This window comes from Sceloporus occidentalis, unplaced genomic scaffold, assembly GCF_023333645.1.
Source record: "Sceloporus occidentalis isolate IW3139 unplaced genomic scaffold, rSceOcc1.0.p SCAF_14, whole genome shotgun sequence".
Taxonomy (NCBI): domain Eukaryota; kingdom Metazoa; phylum Chordata; class Lepidosauria; order Squamata; family Phrynosomatidae; genus Sceloporus; species Sceloporus occidentalis.
The window spans coordinates 5,862,671-5,889,743 of NW_028316994.1; the positions used below are offsets into that span (position 1 = coordinate 5,862,671).

General features: G+C 44.1%; 1 protein-coding gene across 9 annotated transcripts in view; it reads right to left on the reverse strand.

Moving 5' to 3' along the window:
• PPP1R12C (protein phosphatase 1 regulatory subunit 12C) overlaps positions 1-23,708 on the reverse strand; it is a 46,623-nt gene extending 22,915 nt beyond the window's left edge. For 3 of the 9 annotated variants that reach the window (XM_089480820.1, XM_089480821.1, XM_089480818.1), the window contains exons 1-6: positions 23,231-23,706; positions 8,862-8,992; positions 5,645-5,763; positions 4,856-5,015; positions 3,571-3,715; positions 2,493-2,567 (exon numbers count right to left, since the gene is read on the reverse strand). In XM_089480820.1, coding sequence (XP_089336946.1) covers positions 2,493-2,567; positions 3,571-3,715; positions 4,856-5,015; positions 5,645-5,763; positions 8,862-8,992; positions 23,231-23,599 — 999 coding nt within the window. In that variant the 5' untranslated portion in view covers positions 23,600-23,706. Of the gene's footprint in view, positions 1-2,492; positions 2,568-3,570; positions 3,716-4,855; positions 5,016-5,483; positions 5,556-5,644; positions 5,764-8,861; positions 8,993-23,230 lie in introns of those variants that run through there. The other 6 variants (XM_089480822.1, XM_089480819.1, XR_016272002.1 and 3 more) reach the window with 5 other exon arrangements.
• Positions 23,709-27,073: the final 3,365 nt, after the last annotated feature.

Consider the following 27,073-nt stretch of genomic DNA (forward strand, 5'->3'; position numbering starts at 1 on the left):
CCACCCCCACCCCCCGCCCGCCCCAGCCCTTAGGCTTTCCATGAAGCTGGTCTGGTTTCAGTCCCCAGCTGGAAAGAGGATGAAGCTGACAGGCAGGAGGGAAGCCTTTGGTGCTCTCCTTCTCTGGGGACCCAAACTTAGCCACGGAGAGAGATCAGAGCCTGGAGCAGATGAAAAGAGAGGCGTGTGGGCTTTCCCTAACCACAGTTGCCTCAGGGAGGCCCACTCTGTGGTTTCAGAAACACAGCCCTGGGCTGGCAACACTCAAATTAAGTTGACAGGCGAGGTTGCCTCACTCCCTGACCTTGTGCCCCTGAGGTCAACATCATTTCTCTCTACATGCTGCTCTTATGGCTGCAGGAACATTTTTTTTCTTCTTCTAAAAGGCAGCAATAAACTCAAACAGGATTCTGTACATCTAAACAAAGAAGTCAATCCAGCAGCAGCATGCCCCAGGAGTAGCAAAAACAATCAGAGCAAATATGGGTTTTGTACAACTTGGAGGGAACCCACAGAAGTTAGCTCCTCTTGGCATTGATGGATGGTATTTTTTAGTGCGAGGTACATATAGGCCTGGAACAGCTCAGCTATCTATTTAAAGACATTTATGCCTTTCCCTCAATTAATTAAAAATTTTAAGGTGGCTTATAATTATTGTTTAGAGAGAGAGAGAGAGAGAGAGAGAGAGAGAGAGAGAGAGAGAGAGAGAGCTCTCAATTGAACCAATTAAAACACCATTACAAGAGAATGACAAGCAGTGAGTTGTTAAGACAGGAAGCATAAATAAAGCCTCAGAGAGCAGTAAAAGGCAACTAATTATTAAATGTCTAGGCAAGCAGAGAACAGTGAGCTGATGCTTAAAACACACTGATGTTCTAGAGATTAAAAACATGATCAGAGCTAGGCACCAGGAGAGCAAACCTAAAGACTTTGTTCCCAAGTCAGAGCACCTCAAGAGAAGAGGTCCCTTCCTTGGCCTCCATTCATTTATCTTCTGATGACAAGTGGTTACCAGAATAACATCAAGCCACTGAAAATCTCCCAATGAAGAATGACAAAAGGAGTTTTCTTGGTCCAAATTTTATCACGCTTAACTTGTGAGGGACAAACATAGACGGGATACATACCGCCAAAATGTAGCATGGTGGCGGCGATTCTAGGGTTAGGGAGCGCACACCATTCACACGCTCCCTAACCCTAGTACGTCCTTCGTATGTCAAAATGGCGCCGCCGTCTACATGGGCGCTGCCATTTTGATGTGACAGCCGCGCTGCATCCAAACGGCGCAGCGCGGCCGTGATGTACTGGTGCCCTTTCAGCGGCGCCAAAAGGAGCTCCGAAACACAGCTTTTACACGGACACACCGAGCGGCCCCTTTCTCTCTTTCCCCACCACTGTTGGGGTGTCCTGGGGCATGAAGCCACAAGGACACCCCTTTCCAGGCTGCAGGGAAGCGGCGTTTTGTTGCTTCCCCGAGGCCTGGAAAAGCGCCAGATCGGGGCCTCCAGGGCTGCCGCTGTGGCTGCTCAGGCCCCAATCCGTAGGGGAAAGGGGCGGGTGCAGGCCGCCCCAAAGGGGTGGTCTGTATCCCGCCATAGAAACACCTTTATGAGATGCTTTAGTCTAAGGCACAGCTGCATTTGGTGAAGTAGACCCAGTCTGCAAAAGCTTATGCTACAACCTTTTTTCTCTCAAATGTGCAACAAGGTCCCTTTGCACACAGTAGCAAGGTTAATAAAATGCAGATACATTTTACTTCTATCTGGTGTTAAAAATCCCACAAATGTGTGTGCGTGCATCAAAGCAAAAGCGGGCCATAGGTATTTTACATAAAATATAAACTTCTTAAAACATTAACTAAATAATCATTGCTTAGAACAGTCATTAACAAAACTAACAAAAGACCTGCCAAACAATCTTTGAAACTAAGCTATTAAGAACACAATTTAAAGCCAGCAGTAAAATATCTACACTAACCAAAAGCCAGCCCATGTTCTCAATAAAAACAGGGAGCCTTCATGGTGTAGTGCTTTGAGTATTGGACTAGGTCACTGGTAATAGAAAGCTGGTGGACGACTTTGGGCAAGTCACAGTGCCTCAGCCTCAGAGGAAGGCAAAGGCAATCCTCCTCTGAGCAAATTCTGCCCAGAAAACCCCAAAATAGATTTGCCTTAGGGTCTACATTAGTCAGAAATGACATGAAGGCACACAAGAACAAAAGCAATAGAAGTAATGTCAAAGACTGGGCTATTTGTAAGATGTAATTTGCACATGAGGGGCCATCTGTGGAGAGGCCCTACTTTAGTTTGTTCCAAAGTAGAATTTCGTACAAAACACTCCAAACTGGAACGTATATACATTCCTACAAGACAACTCCTTTCCTATTAAGGTGCCTACAATGCTACTGGAATGGGATATATGAGGAGGGAGCTTTCTGCAAATATATAAGAGCTTATCATAAGCTGGTAGGAATAAGAAAAAACATCACTCACATCATTTTGCTTACGCTGCAGCTCCTCGAGCAAAGCTAAAGTATCCTCATCTGCAAGATCACAGGGACGTTGGCCCTAGAGTGTAGGAAAAATAAGATGGATGGAAGGAGGTCCCACCAGAGTTTCCTGAAAGTTCTACTGCTCACTGGAATACACTGCGGAAATAAAAGAGTTCTCTGGCCCTCACAGCTTTCCCTCAAGCTAGGTTGCAGCCCACTACAATCCCAAAACTGCCATTTTGAATGCGCAAACAATCAACCACCTAAGAATAATGGAAGTCTGCTTGCATTTTAAGTAAGGAAGCCATTTGGCCAAAATAATTTGGAGTTTCGGAAATAAGATATTAGACATCCACTCTCCGCATTTTTAATGGCAATTTCAGGAGATTTCCCTTTGTTTTTTCCCATCAAACTGTTTCAGGATTTTTTTCAAGTCTATGCTTTAACCATTTTAAAAGTGCCAAATGCTCCCATTTATGACTCAAGTCAGAGGTTTCAGATTTCCAAACTCTCCCATCTCCTGAACCATTTGGATTTTGCTTCAGCTTGCAACCTTTAAACCATTAATGAGGCAGAATAATTTATTGTAAAAATCTGTTTAAAAAGCACTTCCCATCAGGCTTCTTTATTTTAAAAATAATGATGATGAAAATTAACATTCAGAAAAACTGCAGATGGCAGGCAGCAGCTTGACGAAGTGAGAATGACTCTTAGATGTATAAATGTGCTGCCTCAAAACAAAGTATGTCTCTTCTCTTAAAACTATCATTTGAGTCAAATTCACATTTATACAGATTTAATTACTTACTGGATCAACTAAAAATAACTTGACTTATCCATTAACATTGCTTTAAATTATAGCCCTAGTCTCTCCATCCCTCCCAAGCACAATCATTATGTATATCTGAAGTTACCTTACAAATACTTGGACCCCTGCATGCCTGCACTGACTGGTAGGCCTCCCCAAGGTCTCAGGCATAGAAGGGTACTTCCCAGCTCTGCCAAGTAAGACTCCTCCAACTATCAATGTCAAAGTTTTGCTACATCCTACTCAAACTATACCCAACTTTTACACTCACCACATTGTTGAGTGCCTCCATATCGCAAAAGTGTTCAGCCAAAAGGCGGCAGGCCTCCTCCACTCCCCAGTGGGCTGCCGCATGCAGGGGGGCCCAGCCATCTTTGTCCCGCACGTTGGGGTCATAGCCAGCTTGTAAGAGCAGCCTGCAGCAGAGCCAGAGAAACCAGTGTTCAGGGCACTAGGGACATATTTGCTTCTAACAAAGGGATTGGGATTACAAGAGACTCTTGATGGGTTAGAACTGAGAAACTCCAGGGTCTTTTGTAAGGGAAGGGGGTACTCTGGATCAAGAGAGGAGTTCAGAGAACTCAAATTCCCATGTTATCCAGGGGTAGTTGGCTTAGGGGGCAGGTGCTGACAAAACTATCTCATGAAAACATTTGTGTGAGTGTGTATGCTCTGAGCCATGAATCTGGGAATTCGCAGGGCAGGGAACAGGATCATCCAGAGTCAAAGAAGTAGGAAGGCAAATTGGGGCTACAACTCCTTTAAGATGCAACAGAGGCAGAACAAGTCAGAGAAGTTATTCTGGGACCCACTTTTTTGTTCCCTTTCTGAGAAAAATGGTCTATGTATTCAAAGCAAAAAGGCTGGGAGGCAGAATTTTAGGATTCTCAGTTTTACTCCAAACCACTGACAGGTGGCCAGGGTGGGACTGATTAATTGCTTGGCCTACGCTTTTCCCTTAGCCTTGCCTCTGCTTGGGGGAGGGATGGCATCTGGGAACCACCCCCCAAACATCTGGAGAAAGATGTTTAAAAGTGGTGACGCAATTATCCTGGGTTGGGTAAAGCAAATTTCCAAACCTGTTGAGGCAAATAAGAATCTAAGGTGTGAGTGAGCAGCCATTCTCTGAGATGTTTAACTCATTTTTGATATCTACATCTAGATCAGGAGAGGGCAAATTATGGTCTATGGACCACATACATTTCCCAGTGGCCTTTCTACAGCTTCCTAATCCCTTACCAGACCTTCACCATCCCCACATATCTCTGTGAAAACCACCCAAATATGGTCAAAAGCCACCTCTGGAAGCCTCTGTGAAAACAACACAAACCTCTACAATACCAGCCAAAACCTGAAACTGGATGTAACTACTAGTTTCATTTGAGGTCACTTGAGCATAACAGGGTGAGAGTGGGGTGATACAATCCTGTCTCCTGGTCTACAGAATTATTTCATAAGGAGCAGAACTTTACCCCTCACTCTGAAAACAGCCAAATGAGGGGGGGGCCTTCCCCTGAGAACAGCTGAATGAGAATGATACAGTCCTTGCCTCTCACCTCATAACCTCAATGTAGCCTTTGGCAGCTGCCACATGCAGGGCAGTGGCTCCAGTTTTGAGGTGTGGCTCGTCAGATATTTTGCCAGCATTCAGCCACTGACGGGCATCACGAAGCATTACCTCCTCCTCCTCTCGCTTGGCTACCTCTACATCTACCCCTGAAAGCAGAGAAAGGTGTCACAGAAGAGTGAAAAAAGTAAGATATAAAATCTGAACACTTGCAGTCACCAAGTACAGCAGAGATTAAATACAGCTTCACTAATGACACTGTGAAATCCCAGCAACAAGGTACTTTGAACTTTTTTTCTTCCTTCCAAAATAAGTCTGTAATCCTCACAGGTTTGAGGAAACCACTGAGAATGTGTTATATGGGAGTTTTCTGTAGATGAGATTTATTCTGTGATTCCATGGTTACCCTCATACTGTATATGTGCCCACTCGGAGTAGCTGCAGAACATATTATGTACAATAAGGAAATATGTGAACATTGGAAGAATTTATCAAATCACTTTCAAAACTATTTTTTATTATTCTTTCACCACAGCTCTAGTATATATTTCTGAAGTCATCCTTTGGTTTGTATGGAAAAAAATCAATTGAAACAAATATGATGGGCCATCTCTTACCAGTGTCAGGGTGGGGTGGGGGTAATGCAGCAACTTAGCCAGTTGGACAAGCTTGTCAAACCCCGGTGGCTTCTGGGTTACAGGGAAATACGGCATTAGAGGAAGCAGAGCTAAATTTCTTGAGGATGAAACTACCCACAGCAGCCTTCCCTTCTCCTTACCTCTTTTCCCAATCTCCGAACGCAGCAAGGCCTCCATGTTGTCAGCCTCAGCAATGTCCAATGGCACATCCCCATCACTGTTCACTGCAGCAATGTTGGCACCGTGGTCCAAGAGGTATCTGGACAGAAAGTGAAGCCCAGGGTGAGACCTATGAGTCCCTCAAGTCCAACATGTCCCCCCCTGCCCGCCAATGAAAGCCTGGATTAGCCTGGAGATATTCATCTAGCAGGGTTATCAGCCTTGTTTTCTGCCATGCTTTATTTGGCTAACTTCTCTGGATGACCTTTTATGATCACCAATTGCTGAAGAGCTTACACACTGTCCCATGTTCCCAGGCAATAAGCCTCCCCCCATCTTTCACTGAATGTAGGGAGAAAGCCCTACCAGTTCCTTGATGATATAGCCTATCTCAGGCCCATTACAGATGGACAAAAAGTACATGCCGCGCACATACTAGGGTTAGAAAAAGGCGTCCTTTTTGGACGCCCCTAACCCTAGTACGCGCTCGGCGCATATAAAATGACGGCGCCCTATACACATGGGTGCCGCCATTTTGACGTCGTGGACGCCTAGCGTCCACGTGGTGCATGGCGGAAATGACGCCGCAAGTGCGCCATTGGCGCTTTGCGGCACCATTTCCGCATCGCAAAAAGAAGCCACTTTTTGCAGCTTCTTTTTGCTGCGTCCGGAAATCGCGCGGTTTGTCCACTGCAGTTCTCGGACGCAGCAACCAGCAGCGCCGGCAGAGCGCCCTTTTGGGGCACTCTGTAAAGCGCCACAGATATCCTTGGCTTGGGTTCTAAGTTCATATTCAAATTTAAGGGTCTTTGATAAACTGGCTTTGACTTTGTCTGGTAAATTCTACGCCCTCACTTGCACAAAGGCTTATATCAAAATCTGCCAGCCAGGACTACCTATGTAAACAGAATAGAACTCTGTTGCACAGACAAGCAGAGGACTCCTACTAAAAGGATCCCACTCAAAACAGGACAACTTACTTTTGATAAGGACTGAAGGATGGCCAAGGCTAGAGAAGAACTGGGATAAATTACTTTGGTAAATCCAAAGTAGGCTTAGAAATGGATCCCCTGGCAGCCCTTGTCTACTAAATGCTACTCTCATTGTATGTGTTTCAAGGTATGACTTAACATAACTACAACTATCACAACCTCCCTTGTGTTTCATGCTGGAGCCTTGAAACAATCCTACTCCTGTGGTACTCCCACATTCCAAAAGGAAAGCCATGTTGATACGCCAACTGTGTCCCTACCTGGTCCGAAAGGACCTTGAAGCAGTGGTACATGCACTGGTAATCTCTCGTTTAGACTTCTGTAATGCGCTCTACATGGGGCTACCCTTATACCAAGTTTGGAAGCTTCAATTGGTACAAAATGCGGCAGCCAGATTGGTCACTGGTACATCTAGGTCTAACCACATAACACCTTTGTTAAAATCACTTCACTGGCTGCCAATTAGCTTCCGGGCGCAGTATAAGGTGTTGGTTATCACCTTTAAAGCCCTATATGGCTTGGGCCCGAGTTACTTGCAGGAACGCCTCTCCCTACATAATCTGCCCTGCACTCTCAAAACATCTGGGAAGAATCTATTAGAATACCAAATGACTAGATTAACAGTGACTTCCCATAGAGCTTTTACTGCCATTGTTCCTAAACTGTGGAATGGCCTACCGGAAGACATCCGTCTTATTACCAACTTAGATGCTTTTAAGAAGGCACTTAAGACAGATCTCTTCCGGCGGGCTTACCCACCCGACCTTGTATAGGAGCCTTATTAAATAAAATGTTCCACTCCTTTGATTATGACTGCCATGATTGCTATGATTGTCATGCAATTTTGTTAATAATGTCAGTATTTTATTGATTGTATCTTTGTATTTGTATTTTGTATTTATTTTATCGGATGCAATCCCGCCTCGATCTGCAGGGAGAGGCGAGAAATACAAATAAATAAATAAATAAATTATTATTATTATTATTATTATTATTATGTCTGACTTTGAGCAATAACAGCTCTGTAGCACTGTGTAGACCTCTGGCCTCCAGCCCAAACCAAGCTAAAATTGCTTGGCTTATTCCCTGCATTTGAAATGGAGAATTCACAGCTAGCCAAGTTCAGGTGGTTGATGAAACAGGACTGGATACTATGTCTGTAGCTAATCATGATGCTATTTTCTCCACTGGATGAGAAAGGAAGAGAAAATATAGGCAAAGTCCTGTAGTACCTATGGAGTACCTGGTTCCTACATGTTCTGGTAGCCAGTTGGCTCTCACTGTGCAGGGAACAAAGAATGTATAAACGGCACCCAAAGAGCACTACAGAATTTCTACAGTGAGAGAAACCAGGGACAGCCTGGTGGCTATGGCCTTCAGTGGGCTCCATCAGCACCAAGGCCGAAGATGGGGAACCTGTGGCCCCCTAGATGTGAGGCCGATTAGAGCTACCTGCAATCCAATAACATCTAGGATTTGAAATCCAAAAACATTTAAAGCAATGTTATTCAACGTTGTGATCTGTGGTCCATCAGATGTTGGCTGCCAGACCATGCTTAATTCCCAAGAAATAGTTGTAGTCAATGAATATAAATAAAGTGCCAGCACACTGGGGGAAAAAACCCTTTAAACACCGATGAAGAGGGCTGCATGATTCCCACTCCTACTCTAGCTGCTAATGAACGAATGCTCCCATCATCCCATCATTCCTCACCACTGGTCAAGCTAGCAGGGGCTGAAGGGATTTTAAAAATATCTGGAAAGACAGAGGGCCCAAACGGACAGGCCAAAATAAAGCTGCTTTGGGTCACTTTGGAGGTATGCTGTTTAAATGACACACGCATCTTAAGAGTCCAGAAGCTGCGCCAAAGCTGTGCTCCAGTCCTCAGGACTAGAGCGTGATTTTGGCGTGGCTTCCGCCCTCTTAGGACGCATGCATCATTTAAACAGCATACCTCCAAAGTGACCTGAAGCAGGTTTATTTTGGCCTGTCTGTTCGAGCCCATAGTTTCCCAGTGCTGGAGGAGGACGTAGACTCTGCAACTGCCCACTCTCTTCTAAATGAGCAACAATGTAAGACTAAGGACCTGCTCTTTTAAGGCCTTAGGCAAAACACACTTCTGTTGCAATGCCAATTATTAAAAACAATGCAATACCAATATGAGAACTGGCAGTTTTGGAATGCCCATCATCACCCCAAACTCACTGTGCGATCTCAATGTAGCCGCAGGATGCAGCAACATGCAGCGGAGTCCAGCCCTCATTGTCAGCTTGGTTCACATCAGCTCCATTTACCACCAGAAATTCAACCACCTCCATGTTTTCATCGATGCAAGCCTGAAGAAATGGGAAAAACTCTTGTAAACAAGAAGTTCCAACTCCCTGTTTTTCCCCCTTTCCTAAATACATGGGGCCTCTCCTCTATTTTCCAAAGGCAAGCCCTCCAAATTATTCTATCTTATCTAACACTCCTCTATTCCTTTCCCCACTACCGTAAACAAATGCCCTATGGTGCCACTGTCTTCCCAGTACAGCTCAGTATTGACAATGATTGAAACTGGCAACCCATGAGCCCAAGAGCAACAGTGGGGTTTCACAACAACCACAGAGGCTTTGGGCTACAAGGCAGGGGTGGGGAGATTTGGAGATCCCTGGAACCTCTGTAATATCTCTACTGTTATTTGGACTTAGCTGATGCCTGGAAATGAGATGCCAACCCAAAAATGGGAGCAGGGTGAGATCCTGGCAGGGAACCAAATTTAAAGTAAACATCAAGAAAAGCTTCCTATCGATAAGAGGATTGCAGTTGAGGAAAAAAACTGCTCAGGAAGGCCACAGAATGATTTTTGCAGTATGGAAGCATTCAAAGTGATGGCTGGAGAGGCTTTTAATGGAGATAGCAACACGCATCTGTTACTGGACAAGAGATTTGACAAGATGATCCCCTAGTAGAACCTACAGCAAAGGTCACTGGTCTTTGACTGAAGCACCCGGTGCCTACAACCACAGGCCAAAATATTGACATAAGATGGTCTAAAGCAGAAGTGGACAACTTCAGAAGTTGTCTGTTTGATTTGTTTGAGCGAAAGGTGGGTCTGAAAACTACTGGCTGCACAACTCCTCTGTTCCTCTATACCAGTCAATTTCCAAGATTTACATAGGGAAGTAAAGAGCTAGGAAGCCTCCTTTCCTTTTTCAAAAGTATTTGAAACAGAGCTGTTCTTTGCCGTGCTTATGCCATCTCAGTACTCCTTTTAATCTCAAGAGCTACAGAGAGCTGCAGGCAGACATGTGTTGGGTTTCTTGGGGCAGAAGGCAACAGATAAATAGCAGATGCTGTTTGCCACTTGGCTGCTCACTTGAAGGCAAACTCCAACTCAGCCCAGTCAAGCAGCTTATCTCAGCGATCATAATGATGATGATCACTGTGATAGTAGCAGCATTTGTGTAGCTTTCAAGACTTCAAAGCACTTAATGTGCATCACCTAGCAGCAATCCTTCCACCACTCTTGCAAAAGTAAGTGAGACTTAGGATCCCACCTGCTGGAGGTGGCAAGAGTAAGACTGAGAGCAAATGACTATCCAGTGAGTTTACATTAGATGCAAGATCTGAACCAGGGATTTCCTGGTTTGTAGTACATTTTTACTGTCTATGCTACACTTCCATGACTGGACATCAGGGCTTGACTTTTTGTCTCTGCTCCAATCTTAATGGGACACATGTGATTCTGGAGTGGAGTGAGAAGAAACAGCACATACCAAATGAGGGAAGAAGACAATGATTGAGGGTCAAGTGGCATCATCATTGGTTCAGTTGCAGCACAGCCCACAAGTGTGCAATGTTTGAATCAAAAGGCAAACCATGGTTTGTGATTACATCCCAACCAGCAAAATCAGGATTGCAAGCAATATCTTGGAAGGCAAGCACAAGCCACAGTTTCCTGGTTCACATATAATGCCAATCACAATCTAACTTGATTCTGACAGGATATTAAGGTGAACTGCTTTCTAATGGCGCCTACTATGGGGTCCATAGCCTGTGGGTCTCCTCAACTACCCTATTTTTGACAACAATGTTCACCTGGAAACCCTCCAGCTGTTTCAATTCACCTTTTCAAGCAGGCTACAAAGGCCTAGGCACTGGCCTGTTACAGACAGCCAAAATAAAGCTGCTTCGAGTCACAGTGGAGGTATGGTGTTTCAATGATGCATGCGTCCTAAGAGTCTAGAAGCCACACCAAAGCCATGCCCCAGTCCTTAGGGCTGGAACGTGCCTTTGGTGTGATTTCTGGACTCTTAGGATGCATGCATCATTGAAACATCATACCTCCACTGTGACTCGAAGCAGCTTTATTTTGGCTGTCTGTAACAGGCCATAGTTTAACATCAACAAAATTGTTCAAAACCAAAAGTGGATTTCTGATCACTTCAGGTTTTGTTTCTGTTCTTTGGGAGGAAGGTATTTTTGGCAGTCTTGAAGAAGCTCAGAGCAGAAGATTGCCCCCTCTAAAATGTCAAAGTTGCCCAGCCTTGGTTTAAAAGTAAAGACTATGGTTTGTGCCAGACAGGAAGTAATGTAAGGAGGAGGGGAAAAAAGATATATGGATTTGCAGCCAAACCATGATTTGTTGTTACAGCAAATGACAACTATGCAGTGTGAGCAACCTACATTTACTAAAATGTAAAGGATAACCTGTATCAAACAAAAAACCCTAAGAATTCCTAGAGATATCTCCCTGCCATTCCATGCTGAACAGATGTGCTGCAAGATTCTCCATGTGCCAGAAACATCATAATCATAGGAGACCTGCACTTTCTATCAAGCCCTAGTGTGGGGGTGGCTGGGAAGGGAGAGAATTTGGGCCAGAAAGTCTTTGATGTCCCTTCCTGTGCCAAGAATATGCAGCTGTACTACTTCTCTGTTTCCAGCACAAAAGACGTCAGAACTGAAGGCAGCAGCTTCTGCTAGATTGCATCTGCTTTTAATAACAGCCTTTGGAACTGCAGTCAAAGAGACCACGCAGAATAAAACTGGTTCAGGAACAAGCGACACTAACGTGGGTGTGTTGTGCTGAGCACATTTGGAATAAAAATTTGGGACAACTTCAGTTCTTTTCAATGAAGAAACACCAAGTGAACTGAAGCAAGGAGATCTGAAAGATCAGACTTCCAGGGTCTTCTTAGAAAAGTAACAGAAAAGACTCCTGGGCAATTTAGACAGGGTCAGCCAAACCATTAGGAGGTACTTTAGACTGAAGATCAGTTCAACATGTCCTGCATTTTCTATTTATTTGTTCTATTTGTAACCTGCCTTTCCCTCTATGAGCTTATATGGCTCTCCTCCTCAACAAGCCTGTGAGGTCAGTCAGGCTAAGAGACAGACAGACCCACTGGCCCAATGTGAATTTCATGGCTCATAGCTGACTCTAGGTCCCAGTTCAATAACTAAAAATTACAACACACACTATATCTACTCTTGACTAGCAACAATTCTCCATGATCCTGAGGAAACATCACTACCATCCTTGTTCTCTTCAATATGAAAATGGATCTGCAGACAGTATGTGCAACTAAGCTATTCCCCCATACACCAATTATTTGCATTTGCTAGTGTAGGATAATCCATGGAAATATATGAACCAAATCGCACCTTCTAGCATGCTGTTTTCCAAGTGTCACACTTCTTTAAAAACTGTTTCTCTAATGCTGTATAGTCTCAGGCCGGCCATATGCATTGAGTTAAATCTCTTGGCATTTTATATATGCACAAGCACTAAACCATCATGTTACCAAAAACAAAATTGTATATAGCCCACACTACACAAAATGCTCCAAAATCCTGTGTCAGAAAAGTAGATTTTTGCAACCCTATGGATTAGAGAAATGAAGTGCATTAATTTGTCTAATGGAATTCTGCAAATCTGGAACATACTTAGCTTATATTGTGTAATATATTTTGCTGTCAACTAAGCATGGTGAGGGCAAAAGGTAGCTTGTGAAGAGCCAAAAACCATCCCCATAACCATTGGAAACTGTTGAATTCCTTCCAGGAAGAAATCTATGATTCTAGACTTAAGGAATAGAAACTTTTCTTTAAAAAGAAAATAACATAAGGATGCTGAAATTTTGCAGCTGTGCAGTGCTGCTGAATTCATACAACCTTGTTGCTGTGCTACAGTCTTGAATTAAAGAGACTGCATTCCCATTAAGACAGCATTAATTTACTGTCTTTTCCCATCATGCCTCCCAAAAAAAAACAAGGCAGCTCACAAAGTTTTTTCCCTGTCCTCCTAGGGAAAAGTCTGAGAGATAGGCTGGATGAAGGGACAGTGACTGTTTTAAGGGGGATTGTTTCCAGTTACTTTAATGGCTAAACTGTCATTCAAACATGGGTGTCCTTGATCTAATTCATATGTGTGATCCATTGAACCACACTGGTTGGCCTCCATGGGGAAACAGACTGGTTAGTTACAAAATGTGTGTGAAGGAGGAGAGAAGGCTAGGAAAGCTTGGGTTCATGGAAAGGCAGCAGAAGACTAACTGGTCAGATTTGATGGAGCAGAATGCTGGATTCCAATTCTTTAGGGAACCCCAAAACTAATAAATAAAATCACTGTATTGTGTGGCTGAGTTATGGTGAACCATAGTTTGAATTATACCCCCTCTGGATATGAGACTGGACTCTCTAAAGAAGTAGGAAAGAACTTGGACCTCCTCCTTTTTTTCAGGGGCTTATGACCAGAAAGACTCACTGTAGGGGTGGGGCAAAGTCCTGTGAAGAGGACCCCAAGCCTCCATGTTGGGTGTGGCCAGGGGGGAAAGGCATGGAGAAAGATGCCAACTGTTTCACTCAACCAGCTGAGTGCTGATATCAATAGCTTCAGCCTGGAATGCAAAGATTTCATTTTCCACAAACAAGAGCAGATGAAACTCCTCGGAAACATTCCTGGACTATGCATGGAGAAAAATCGCCACGCTTCTCCTTGTTAGGGCCGGCTTCTTTCCAATGAACTCAGGGGTCTGAGCTCTGACCCTCCTTCCCAGCTCTGCACTGGAACCTCAGAGGACAAGGAGAAATGGTATTAAAGGAGACTAGGGTTCCCACTTGCCATGGCTACGCCCCAAGCCTCGGGTCTCAGCATCAGTTCCTCCCCACCTGCTAAACCGGCTTTCATCAAGGGAACTGAGTATATTTAGAAGGTATGTCCTATGGGAATCAATAGAAAGCGTTTGGGCTTGGGAGTTTTTTGGGTGGAGGCACTTGCCTGTTCCAAAGATTGTACTTTCTAAATATACATTTATTCCCTTGATAAAAGGGGGGGGGGGGGGGAGAGCTGTTTGTTGCCCCATTTGAATCCTGACTATCCTGCTTGTTTTCCTAAATAAGGATGACATGCCACTTTTCTCCAGAACATCCTTTTATTATATGGGGAAAACCTATCTTTACACCTTGTAACATTTAAGTATTGATAGACTGCCAAGCCCATTTGCTTCTAAGTATGGATTCATGACCAAGAGGACTAGAAACATTCTCAACAGCTTTGTTGTAGTGTGCCTTCAAGTAGTTTCTGACTCCCTAAGGTGAACCTATTACAGGGTTTTCTTGGCAAGATTTGTTCATAAGGAGTTTCCCATTGTGCTTCTCTTAAGGCTGAGAGAGTGGGACTCTCCCAAAGTCACCGAGTTGGTTTCCACAATTGAGAAGGGATCAAAGCCTTGTTTTCCAGAGTCCTAGTCCAACATTCAATCCACTGTACCAAATACAAGACTCAATTAAAGCCATACTGCCTATGATCTGTCTAAGGAAATCTTCAGGTCCTTGATCTCTTTGGCCAAGCCCATTCACCATCCTGAACCAAACATTATTTAACATAAGCAAATAAACCAACCATCATCTTAAAGTCCCATGCTTACCTAACTATTTTTGGCTACACCTTGGAAACTGGTCCCACATCCAACTCCCAGGCTCTTTTTTCCTCCCAGAATCCAAGGGAAACTTTCCACACACAGGTCTCACACTGTAATATGCTGTTTGCCATCCACAAAACATGTTGTTCTGCTGGCCATTCTAAATTTTGCCCTGGCCAAAAGCCAGGGAAGAACCAGAGGCAACCTGGCAGAGATGACAAACAACCCGGGTACTTTGGGAACAGGAGGTGATGAGGGCATTCTAAGAAATGAGTGGGGTTTAAGGCAACCGAGATGGTGGCTGGAAAATGGAACAGTTCTGTTTGGAAAACAAGGTCAAGCAGCTCAACCGAGCCAATTTGACCTGTTCTCTAATGTTATCTAATTCATATTAGGCAATGCAACCATATTTATTCCCTGGAGCAGCTAGTGGCTGCATCTTAGGAAAACCAAGTGTTCTTCAGCGTATGAGGAGTGCTGTATCACACACATACACACCCATGTCAGCCACTACTATGCTATGCAGCTGAATGATAACAATTGATTTCAGATTTATTTATTTTTGGAGAAAGGTATCTTTGTAATATCACATGTCATCCATATCAATAGCTATAGTGCTACATTACCAAAGATTCTATTCAGAGAAGGCCTTGCAGACCAAGAAAGTATTCAAGTTCACCCTTCCTTCTAGCATAGGAAAGCTTCACACACAATTATGCAGCTGAAAGACATCTCAAAGATCTTCTAGTTCAAATCTTGCCAGTAGGGAATCTACTACTACTACGCTCCCAAGAGATACTCATCCAACCTCTGCTTTAAAAATGTCCAACAGAAAAGAGCATGTCACCTTCAGAGAAAGTCCATTTCAGTGGAGAATACTTTGTACCGTCAAGAAGATTCTCCTGACAGTCTAATTCCATTTTATTGTATTTTAATTTCCTTGTTTCTGATCCTACCCACTGGTACAAGAAAAAATAAAACATCTGCTCCATCATCAGTATGTCAACCCAGTAAGGTTGGAATCACTCGGTGTAGTAACTCATAGTGTCACCCCACACTGACCTCCTCCCATACCACACCATACAGCATCCTTAGTACTAATGTACTATTACTACTTGTAAATCGTAATTCTTGTATATCACTGAATGTAATGGCAAAGCAGTTGTGACATAAACAATTAGCAAAATTAAAATTATACCTTTAAATTACAATATCATAAACACAGCCTAACTTATTTATGTTTATATAGTTTCATGTGTTAAAAGTGAAAATTTGATGTGTTGCTTTTAAAGAAAATTTAAGAAGAGTAATAATACGTGGATGACTGCCAAAGCCCATTTCTGGCAAAAGGCAGACTTTTGGGGAGTAGTGGTGTCATCTGATGCAAGCTGCATCTGTGCACCCCTCTGGTGATGTCCCTGTGTCAATCCTTCCAGTATTTGAGGATAGTTATCACATCACTTTGTACTCATTTGTTCTTCAAGTTAATTACACTTAGGTATGTTGGCAAAGCCAAGTTCCAAAACACATGAAAACAGGTGTTTTACCACCACACCTTGCAATTTAGCCAAGGGGATTTTAGCAGCATTGTTTGTTTATTTTCAATGGCCTTTAGCTTGCTCTTTATATGCAAAGTCAGGGTGGCACATATTTTTCTCATTCTATTTTATTTACAAATTTTTAATTATTGCATTCGTTTTATTTTATCTTCTCAATCCTCTGAAGAAAGTTAAGAAATATTGACTAGCCCAAGGTCACCCAGTGAATTTCAAGGCAGCATGGGGATTTGAACCTGATCTCCCTAACTCAAGTCGGATATTAACCATTGCACCACATGGTCTGTCTTTTCTTGGCCATTACCAAGGGCAGTGTGTGTACTTTCTTTTTTCAAAAGATGTCTATTTGCCAAGATAGCTCCAATCTGTGCCTCTGGGAAAAGCAGAATTCCTCAACCTGTATAAATTAAAAGGAAATAAAGTGAACAGATGTTTGTATTGTGCGTCATCTACCTTGTTTCAGAGATCCAGGAGGAGAATGAAAAGATCTACACAAGGCACTGAAAAACTACTTCACAGGAAATTCTTCTCAACCATCCCATTAGCTTCTGAATGTTTCACAATCTTTTTTTTTGTCCTTTTAGAAGGCAATTCCAGCCCCCACAATTCTGCAAACGAGAATACACACATCTTCCACATTCAAAGTGTTTTTAAAACCTCACCATTCATTTCTACCACATCTCCATATGTCTATTTTGCAGCCAACACTCCTGAAACTGCCCAGAGAAATCTCAATACACAACAGTGTGTGTTGAGATTTTAGCAATGCCCCCAATTCCCTGAATGCACCCCAAACCCATTCTCTGGTGCTGCCCTTTATTATTAGTCCTAAATACTAGGCAGCACACTTTACATGGGAAGGAACTCTACATTCCCCCCAGAATAGGATTTGCTCCTGCCACCCCCACCCCCAGCCAGAGTTTGTCAGAGTGGTGTTTGGAGATGGTGGGAGGATGGGGATCAGGGCAAGAAGCCAGGCAACATCATGCAAGTGAAGTAATGGAAAATTAAGCAGGACTGTGTATGGGGGTGGGCGGCAGGCAAGGAGAAGAGTATAGAGGGGACAGCAGCCCCAGAGCCTCCTAATGAGAAACCCAGGAAAAGAGAATTTATTTCAGACACAGCCAAACTGCACTTGTACAGCTGCAATGAACACACTTGCAGAATAAACCCAGTGTGAGTTTTGAGGTGGGGACTCAAGCCAAAGAATCAAAAGGTTGTATCTTTCATATTCTTCTCATTCCCACCAAGTATGGCTGAACTTGTGTCTGAACTTCTGAAAGTAGGGGGTATACAACTGTGGCCCTCAAGGGTTGTTGTTGTGCATGCACACAGACACACACGCCTATAACTCCCTTCAGTGTTAGCCAGCAAAGCCAGTGGAAAGGGCTTTGGCGCTGCAGTCCAAACACAGCCGAAGAGATTTAACTGATCTTCCTCATCAACCAATCAATTAAGGAGAGTAACCTTAATTGGAGACGTGGTTTGCCACTGTCTTCCTCTGAAATGTAGAATAAAGCACCTGTTATTCCCTGGCAGTTCCCCATTCAAGTACTAACTGGGCCTGACCCTGCTAGTTTCCTAGATCAGAAGGGATCTCTTGCCTTTAGAATATATATTCAGCTATTAGGTGCAAATCAAATAATTCATAAATCATGCTAGCCTCATCAGAAGACTTATACTGGCCATATTCACATGAAATTGTAAGCTCCCATGAACAAGCTACATGTTAGTCTATGCAGTTTGCTCATTACAGTGGTTCTTCCTGCCAGCACAAACAGCTAAACCACGTATGGGCAAATGTTGGGACCCTCTGAAGTGGCCACACGGACTTCCAAAAAACACCGTAACACAACACCGCTTCCCTTACACACTGGAAATTCACTCTGGCTTTGAGCATTTTTTGACAGCACAACAGGGAGGCTTACAATCTATTTCAGTACAAAGACATAACCATGTTAGTCTGGATCAATATGCAAATGTATGCTATCAATTTCTTTCTTTCTCTCAACTAGCCTCAGATGCTGTAAGACCCCTTTGCCATCTATTTAAAATTATTGATCCTGGAGGCTTCCTGGAAAGGTGACCCCTTTTTTTGGCCAATGAAGACTGGTTCAGAGAGTCTGGAGGTGTCAAAGCCCCCCCCCCCCCCAAAATAGCTTTATAGTGCTACATGTGACCTCAAGGCTACAACTTGTTCTCCCCAGAATAAATCAACCACAAACACCTGCACCAGGTTTGTTGAACCTCCTACAATCTCCAATTGCCTTGGGTTTTCTGAGGAGTAACAAACTAGAATCCCATGCTTGAACATACTATGATAAGCTTTCAATTGCTGATTAGTCTGATAATGAGCTGTGTAGACTAACATACAGACTGAAGAGACAGGTCAAAATAAACCAAGCTTCTGGTAAATTCTGGCTCGCCATTCTGTGTGCATGCAACAGCGTCTGACAAAGAAAGACAAACTTATATGAAGCTGGTTATCTGCAATGACTAAAAATCAACTCCAGACACAAGTAAAAATAGTGAAAAGACAATTTCCTTCCCCTCTATAGAGAACTTTTGTCAGTGTGGTACAAATAACAAACCGAGTTGGTCGCCAGTAGACAGCAAGACTTATTTTGTGGACAGATCTGGAAGGCTATCTTACAGCAGAGTGCCTAAGAATGTACTAAAGCTACGGGATCCTAGAATATAACCTGGCCCGTGGTACAATCCTTGCTTCTGTTCTTAATCCAACTTTTTCAGTGGTTATGATTGAGTAGTAGGACCTTTCTCCACACTCACCCAAGACAGGAGTTTCCACAGCCTCTAGAGAAGTGCAAACCTCTGGGTTCATCTTGCCAAGTCTTCATGAGCTGAGTGGCCCAGGAGGAAACCAGAATTCCAACAAAACACCAAGCCCTTGAAGAAACATCCTAAAACTGGATAGTGCCAAGTCCCGCTTTTCACTTAGACAGGACACCAGACTGATGATAGCTTAAAAGTGGTCAAAAGGCAAGATCCTTCCAGCCTTTCAATGTATGCTCTGGAACACATTTTGCAGTATCAGGCCAACAATGGTATTATTTCGGTCTTCAATGGTGATAATCACACTGGCTGCACACACATTGAAGAAATAATCCAGTTTGACACCACTTTAACTGCTATGGCTCAATTCTACTGAATTCTGGGAACTGTAGTTTTATGAGACATTTAGTCTTCTCTGTCAGAGTTCTGGTGCCATCACAAACTATAATTCCCAGAATTCCATAGCATTAAGCCATGGCAGTTGAAGTGGTTTCAAACTGGATAATTTCTGCAGTGTGGATCAGTCTCAGATACAAACAGTTCAACCTTTGCATGCAGGAAGTGATTTCTCTCACACAAGTAAAAATAACAGGATTGCATTCCAGGACTGTCTGTAGCAATCCTGTTGACACACATAATCTGTGTGCCAATTAAACCAAGATGGGACATTTCTGGTCCAGAGGTGGGCAAAGCACAGCTCAGGAAGGCATGTGGCCCCTAAAGCTGTTTTTGTGGCCCCTGACTAGTCTGAACTCTCAGAACTGCAATTTTTCTGGCCAAGGAAAGATTGACTTTACTCTCCCCTGGAAGCATCCAGGAGTGGCAATCCACTTTTCAAACAGGCTGCAAGGTCAACCTACCCTAAATGTTTTAACATTTCAATACCTTTCAACTTTTCAAAACCAGAAGTGAACTTTGGGCCAATTTTGGTTTTGTTTCACCTCCATTGCTAGCCGTTTTTGCAGCCCATGAAGGCTCCCAGCAGCATAAGAATGCCCCTTGGATCTACCACAGATCCCCACCACTTCTCTAGATGCACCTCTCACCAGTTCAAGTAAGCATTGTTGGCAGGAGGTGCAACCCAACAATATGGGGAAGGCCACGTGTTCTCCACTCCTGTGAGAAAGGATCTCATGAAATATATCTAGGAAGATTCTTGCCTGGGAACTATGGGAGAACAACCATAAGTCACTGTGGCTGAGATACTAGACATATGCATGTAAGTCCACTCAGGGAGTTCTGCATTCTCCGACTACCTGCTGCTATCGTTTACTGGTGGGGAAGGAAGGCAATTCAGACCACAGAGATGCATCTGGTCTTAACTTGTTATAATGGGGGGTGGAGAGAAATGATGTTATGCTCTTAGATGGAACACACCCACCTTTTCCTTCTCCCAGGAGTTCAGAGCAGCTAGATCTTTAGGGTCTGAATTGACTCTCTTCCCTCCGGTAAAAAACAGCAGCCCCCCTCTGGACTGTTGGGCATAGGAGATTTTTGGACGAGACACCAGGGCAAGAGAACAACCTTCCATATCCCAATCAAAAAGGGACTTAGATGAGTATAGATGAGTATTAGACACCAACATGACGCCATCCAATGAGTGTACCACAGAATTAACTAGGATGAATACGTCTGGTGTAACAATGTGAGATCTTGGGAGACTGAGAAATACTTTATGCCATCCCTGTGGATGAGTTCTAGCAGACAATGCAGACCACAGTTTTACTGGATAGCCATTTTATCCTACAATGTAGAATAATGCTCAGTCAGAAATTGCCATCCATATCAACTAAAGAGAGAGTCAGATATTCATTTTAGCCTTGCACATGCAAACTGCATGATCTACTTACTGGGGATGCTTTAGCTAGAGATTCAGCATTGAGCAAAGGTGTTGGATTTGATGGCCCACTTCCAATTGTGATTCTATAGTTGCATCTTCACTGTAGAAATAATGCAGCTTTACACCACTTTAAGTGCTGGAGCTCCATCCTATGGAATCCTGGGATTTGTTGTTTTATGAAGCCTTCAGCCTTCTCTGCCAAAGAGAAGTGGCTCACAAAACTAGAAGATTCTGTAGCATGGAGCCATGACAGTTGAAGTGATGTCAAACTGCACTGTTAATATTTCTACAGTGTAGGCCTATCTAGATGATTTTTAAATTGTGAATTTTAAATGATGAATTTTAGATATGGGTTGTTTTAATATGATCACATCTTATTTGTCCTTTTAAATAGATGTGTGTTTTAACCAATGTGTTTCAATGGATGTTGTTGTTTGTTAACTGCTGTTCTCCCCTGCCCCGATGCATGAGGAGTGGCGGTAAAAATTAGTAGTAGTAATAATAATAATAATAATAATAATAATATGCACTCTATGTTATCTGAACATTTGTGACATGGGGCAGTAATGAGTTTAGAAAAGAAGAGCTGCCACAGATTCCAATGGCTTGCATCATCACCATCTTGGAACTTGGAGAAATTTCTTCTAAGTGCTGATGAATGGAAGTTGACTGCAAGTGACTGACAATGATCTGTAGATGCTCAGGTGTGATCTCACGGCCAGGTTGTAACATTAAGAATATCCAGGTAGGGGTCAGAGAGAGCATTCTTTCCATGTGCAGAACTATCAAGTGTCTCAGATCCTGCCTTAGCATGCATGAGTGATATACTGGATTGGATCTAGACTTTAACCATGTTTATTGTTTGTTGTTGTTAACCACCCGTGATTGATCTCAACCCATGGTGACCCTGTGAATGAGACATCTCCAAGACTCCCTGTCTTCCACTGCTCTATTTACTGTAGACCCACTGAACAAGAAGGACTACACTTCAAATCAACAAAACAGTGATACTATTATTGGCCAACTAAGCTTCACAAAACAAATGATGCAAGCTTTAGAAGCTCCATTGGCTTCTTCATCAGGTAAAGGTGTTAAAAATCACACAGAAGAAAGGTTTAAAAAATGATGATCTTGAAGAAGCCTTCAAAAGCTTGCATGATGTATTTTGGGCATTTTGGATGGTCAGTATCACTGTTTTGTGGATTTTGGAAGTTATTGCACTTTGCTGTTTGGCCAACATATCCAACTCTGGATATGCTGAAAGGATTACAGTTAGACATAAGTGACTCTCCCCCGCCATCCCAAACTGATTTCAAGAGACCTATGGTAAAGACCATCACTAAGGCTCCATGAGTCCTGCTCATGCCAAGGCTTAGTGCTGAAGGCAAACATTCTTCACACACTCAGAAATCTCTGTCTTCATAGAATCATAGAGTTGGAAGGGACCACAAAGCCCATCTATTCCAACCCCCTGCCAGCCCAGGAATCCATCACCAATCACTAAAGCACCTCCGAGAGCCACCCGCCAACCTCTGGTTAAAGACCCTCAAACTGCATCCTGAAGAGGGGTTATTTTAGCCGGGGAGCAAGGGAAGCAGCAGAGGAAAAGCAGAAGACAGAAGAAAGTAGTCTGAGTGTTAGACATAGCTTTTAACGTATTCACAGATGTGTTGACTGTAGAGATGAGTGTCAGCCTGGTGTAATGGTCTGAGTGTTGGACTACGGCCCCATACAGACTGCCAACTAAAGCTGCTTTGGGTCACTTTGGAGGTGTGCTGTTTAAACGATGCATGCGTCCTAAGGGTCCGCAAGCAACACCGAAGCTGCCTTCCAGTCCTTAGGACGGGAGCATAGCTTTGGTGCGCTTTCCGGACTCTTAGGACACATGTGTCATTTAAACAGCACGCCTCCAAAGTGACCCAAAGCAGCTTTATTCTGGCAGTCTGTATGGGGCCAATGATTCTGGAAAGCAACCCAATGGGTCACTCTGAGCCTCAAAGCCCTTTTGGAAACCGCTTAGGGCCTGTGTGGCTGGACTACGACTCTGGAGACCAGGGTCTGAATCCCGGCTCAGCCATAGAATCCACTGGCTGACCTGGGGCAAGTCACACTCTCTCAGCCCCAGGGAAAGCCAACGGCAAACCACCCAATGAAAGGAAGCCTTGCCAAGGAAACCCCACGATAACGTCCTTGGTATAAAAGAGGCCTCTTTACACACGGTACAGCGCTTCGGGAGTGCTTAAGGGCTTGCTATGCCTATTGGGACTTCAACTCCCAGGATCCCTGAACAAGGAGCACTCTGACCGGGGCTTCTGGGAATTGGAGTCCAAAGCATCTGGAGGCCCAAGGGCCGAGAAGCGCTGCTGCGAGCCTAAAGTCTCGGAGGAGGGCAGTGGCCAAGCGCCCTCCGATCGAAGGAGCCTTGCCCAGGGAGCCCCGCGGAAGCAGGCCAAGGCCCGGGGGAAGGGGGGGCTGTACCTGGTGGAGGGCGCTGATGCCGTCGGCGTTGGTCCCGTTGACGGCGCCCGGGTCCGGGCCCAGCATCTCCCGCGCCGCCTCCAGCTCCGCTCCGGCGCAGCAAGCCAAGAACTCGGCGGCGGCGTCGAAGCGGACGGCGCGCGGGCGGCGGCGCTGGTGGGGATGCTGAGGGCTGCTCCCATCCGCGGAGCCCATCCCGGGCACTTGGTTCTCCGCCACCGGAGAAGGCAAAGGCGCCGAGCCCGAGGGAGGCGGGGTCGCTGCTGCTGCCGCCGCCGCTGCTTCAGCCTCTGCCCAGGCTCTGAGCTGCTCCCTCCTCCGCGCCCGGGCGCCTTCCCCCTCCGAGAGGGACAGCAGCGGCGCCGCCATCTTCTCCTCCTCCTCCCGCCGAGAGGCCTCACGGCCCAGCGCTAGCTGCTCCCCTGGGCTGAAAAGCAGCAGCAGCAGCAGGAGGAGGAGGAAGAACGACGCCTCTAGGCTTCCGTATCAGGAAGGGAAGGGAAAGGGGAGGAGTCAGGGAGAGAGGGGAAGAGGGAGTGCAAGGCACGACGGGAAATGTAGTTCCGAGGAGGAGAGGAGAGGAGCGGCGCCTCGCTCGGCGGAAGTGGACGGAAGCACCGCAGAGACGTTGGGGGCGGGGTCTTTTTTGGACTTCACTTCCCAGAAACCTCAGCCAGTGGCGAGAGTGAGCGGGGATTCTGGGAGTTGAAGTGCAAATGTTTGTGTGTGTGTGTGTGTGTATATATATATATATATATATATATATATATATATATATATATATTTGTGTGTGTATGTGTGTGTGTATGTGTGTGTGTCTCTGTGTGTGTGTATATATATATATGTGTGTGTGTCGCTTTGTGTGTATGTGTGTGTCTCTCTGTGTGTGTGAATATGTGTGTCTGTGTATATATATATATGTGTGTGTGTGTGTGTGTCATTATATTTAATGGGACTTGAGCATCCACGGATTTTGTTATCCACAGGGGACCTTGGAACCAACCCCCAGCATCCGCTGTATTCACAATTAGTATGTTTAGCATATATTTATAAATATATTTGTTATTATTATTATTATTATTATATTTATACAGTTTATATATATATAGTTATTATATATATATATATATATATATATATATATATATTGTTTGTGTGCCTTCAAGTCATTTCCGACTTAACGGGGACCCTAAGGCGAACCAATCATGGAGTTTTCTTGACAAATGATGATTTGCCATTGCTATCCTCTGAGGCTGAGAGAGTGTGACTTGCCCAGGGCCACGTAGTGGGTTTCATAGCTGAGTCAGAATAATATACATTAGTAATATCTATCTATCTATCTGTTAGCACAGTACTGCCGTTCTCAATACAGCTCAGTGCTATGTAATCCTGGGATTTGTAGTTTGACACCAGTGCTCTCTGACAGAGAAGACTAAATCTCTCACAAAACTACAAATCCCAGAATTCCATAGCACTGAGCCAGGGCAGTTGAAGCAGTGTCAAGCAGCATTATTTCTGCTCTGGAGAGGCAGCCAAAGTCTCTATTTTGCCTTTGAAATTAGGCTGTAAAATCACTGTAGGCGGAATTGATTATTCTCACAGTGTGATAGTATCCAACTCTGTTTTTTTTCTCCACAGATGAAGCAAACCAGCATGATGGGAAATGTTGTCTGGACCTTCCCCCCCCCCCCCACTTACCTCTTCGCAGGGGCTCCTGGGAGATGAAGTCCAAAGGAAAAAGATTGTGTGTGGACAGGATGCCCATAAAAATAGGAAGGATTTGGTTTTCACCCTCCCTCTTGCACAGTCACCATGACCAGAGGTCCTCCTTTTCCAGGACATGTCCTACATGTCAACCTTCTGTCCAGGAGCTATTCCCAAATCTCCTCCATTCTGAGCATGACTCAGAGGCACACATTTATATTTCTGTTAGTGTTTTTAGCTTTTCATTTAGTCATGTCCTACATTTTTCTTGAATGTCCTAAATTTTACAGCACCTCGTCTTCCTTTGCAGTTAGGAAATCTGGTCACCTTGTTTCCAGGACATGCCCAACATTTCAACCTTCAACCTGAGTCTACTTCCTCAGATGAAGTCTACGAAAGCTCATGCTTCTATGGTCAACATCTGCCAGATGTTGGCCACAGAGTTGTGTGACGGAGGGCCCACTGTACATCTCATTAAAGAGAGAAATACTGCAGTAGCATCTGAGGAAGTAGACCGAAGTCTAAGAATGCTCATGCTGCCAAATTCTTCCTTTCAGTTAGTCTCAAAGGTGCTACAAGATCTTTCTACATACTACTACTAATAATAATAAATACAGTACTGCAATAGTAAAAACACCAATAGATGGCACTGCAGCACTACTATATTCCACTAGAGGTCAAGAGAAGGGGCAAAGTCACAAGAATTTGGACAGCAGGAGAGAAAGATCCTAAATCTTCTAGAGGGAGAGGAGACTTGTGTAAGGTACAGCCACTCTGAATTTAAAGAAGCTGTTCAGTGAGCTGAAACACTTTCTCCAAAATAGGATTACGCAAACTGTTTTGCTCCTTTCATATTCAGACTAGAGTCCAGAGCGGCTTCACTGCCCCACTGATATGAAAGCTGTGAGCCCCCAAGGCCTGGATGCAATGTCTATTTGGAACAGAGAGGCATCTATTCTGTCATTTTCAGTTTCTTCCAGTTCTTCCTTATTCCAATCTGAAGTTCACCTCATCTCAAATTGATTTAACAACAACAACAACAGCTGCAGGAAATTGTGTACCCATATATCTGTACAATTCTTTTCAGGGGTGCATTTTTGTTTGTACAGTTTTACCTGATATGCACGTTTTTGCAAGCAGTTGTGCCCTAATATTAATGCTTTTTGCAGAAACATATGTTTATTTGTGTGCACCTTTCCATAACACCCCATATATTTTTGGTAAAGGTTTTTTTCCCCCCCATCAACAAACTCCATTTCAAAATTTGGAGAAGTGCAGTTTTTGAAAGATAACTGAGGACTTTATCACACTAGCCCCTTTCTCACTGCAATCACACACAAAAAAGGGCAATGTACCGCCTTTATTGCTGCTTTTACTGCATTGCATTTCTTTTGCACGACCGAGGGTGTGCTCCCTTCCTGTCCTCTTCCTCAACTCCACTTTCCCTTACTCCTAGGCATGCCTTTGGTTTTTTCAACTTTTCTCATGCAAATTTGGAACTCTGCAGCTCTGATTTAACATTTTACTCTTATGGCAACCCTATCATAGAGTTTCTATGACAAGATTTATTCAGGAGAGGTTTGCCACTGCCGCCTTCTTATGCTGAGACATGCCCAAGGTCCTAGTGCAACACTCAAACTATTACACCATGTTGGCCCTCACCCCTAGATATACATCTCATTAAAAAGAGTGACACTGGAGGTTATCAGACACAGGACAGGGACGGGATCACCCCCCCATCTTTATCCCATCCGTGACAGCAATCATGCAAAAGCTTTTCAAGATGTAGTGCTGATCCTGTCATTATCCTGCCATTGAAGCTGCATTGTTTTAATGCAAACTCCCCTTAATGCAAAATGCCAGGCAATGGCGCTTCAATGAAAGGACAATGACAGGATCAGCGTGACATCATTTGAAAGGCTTTCGTGCGATCCCTGTCACTTGCGTTTTCCAGACGGGATCATGTGCAGACAAGCGCAACGTCGTTTGAAAGTCCTTTCACAATCATGCGGGAAGGACGGGAAAATGACAGCTCCTCCCCCATGTGATAATCTCCTGAGAAAAATACAATAACATCCAAAATCTACAAAACAGTGATATCTTTATGGGACCAATCAAAATACACAATATACATGTTGC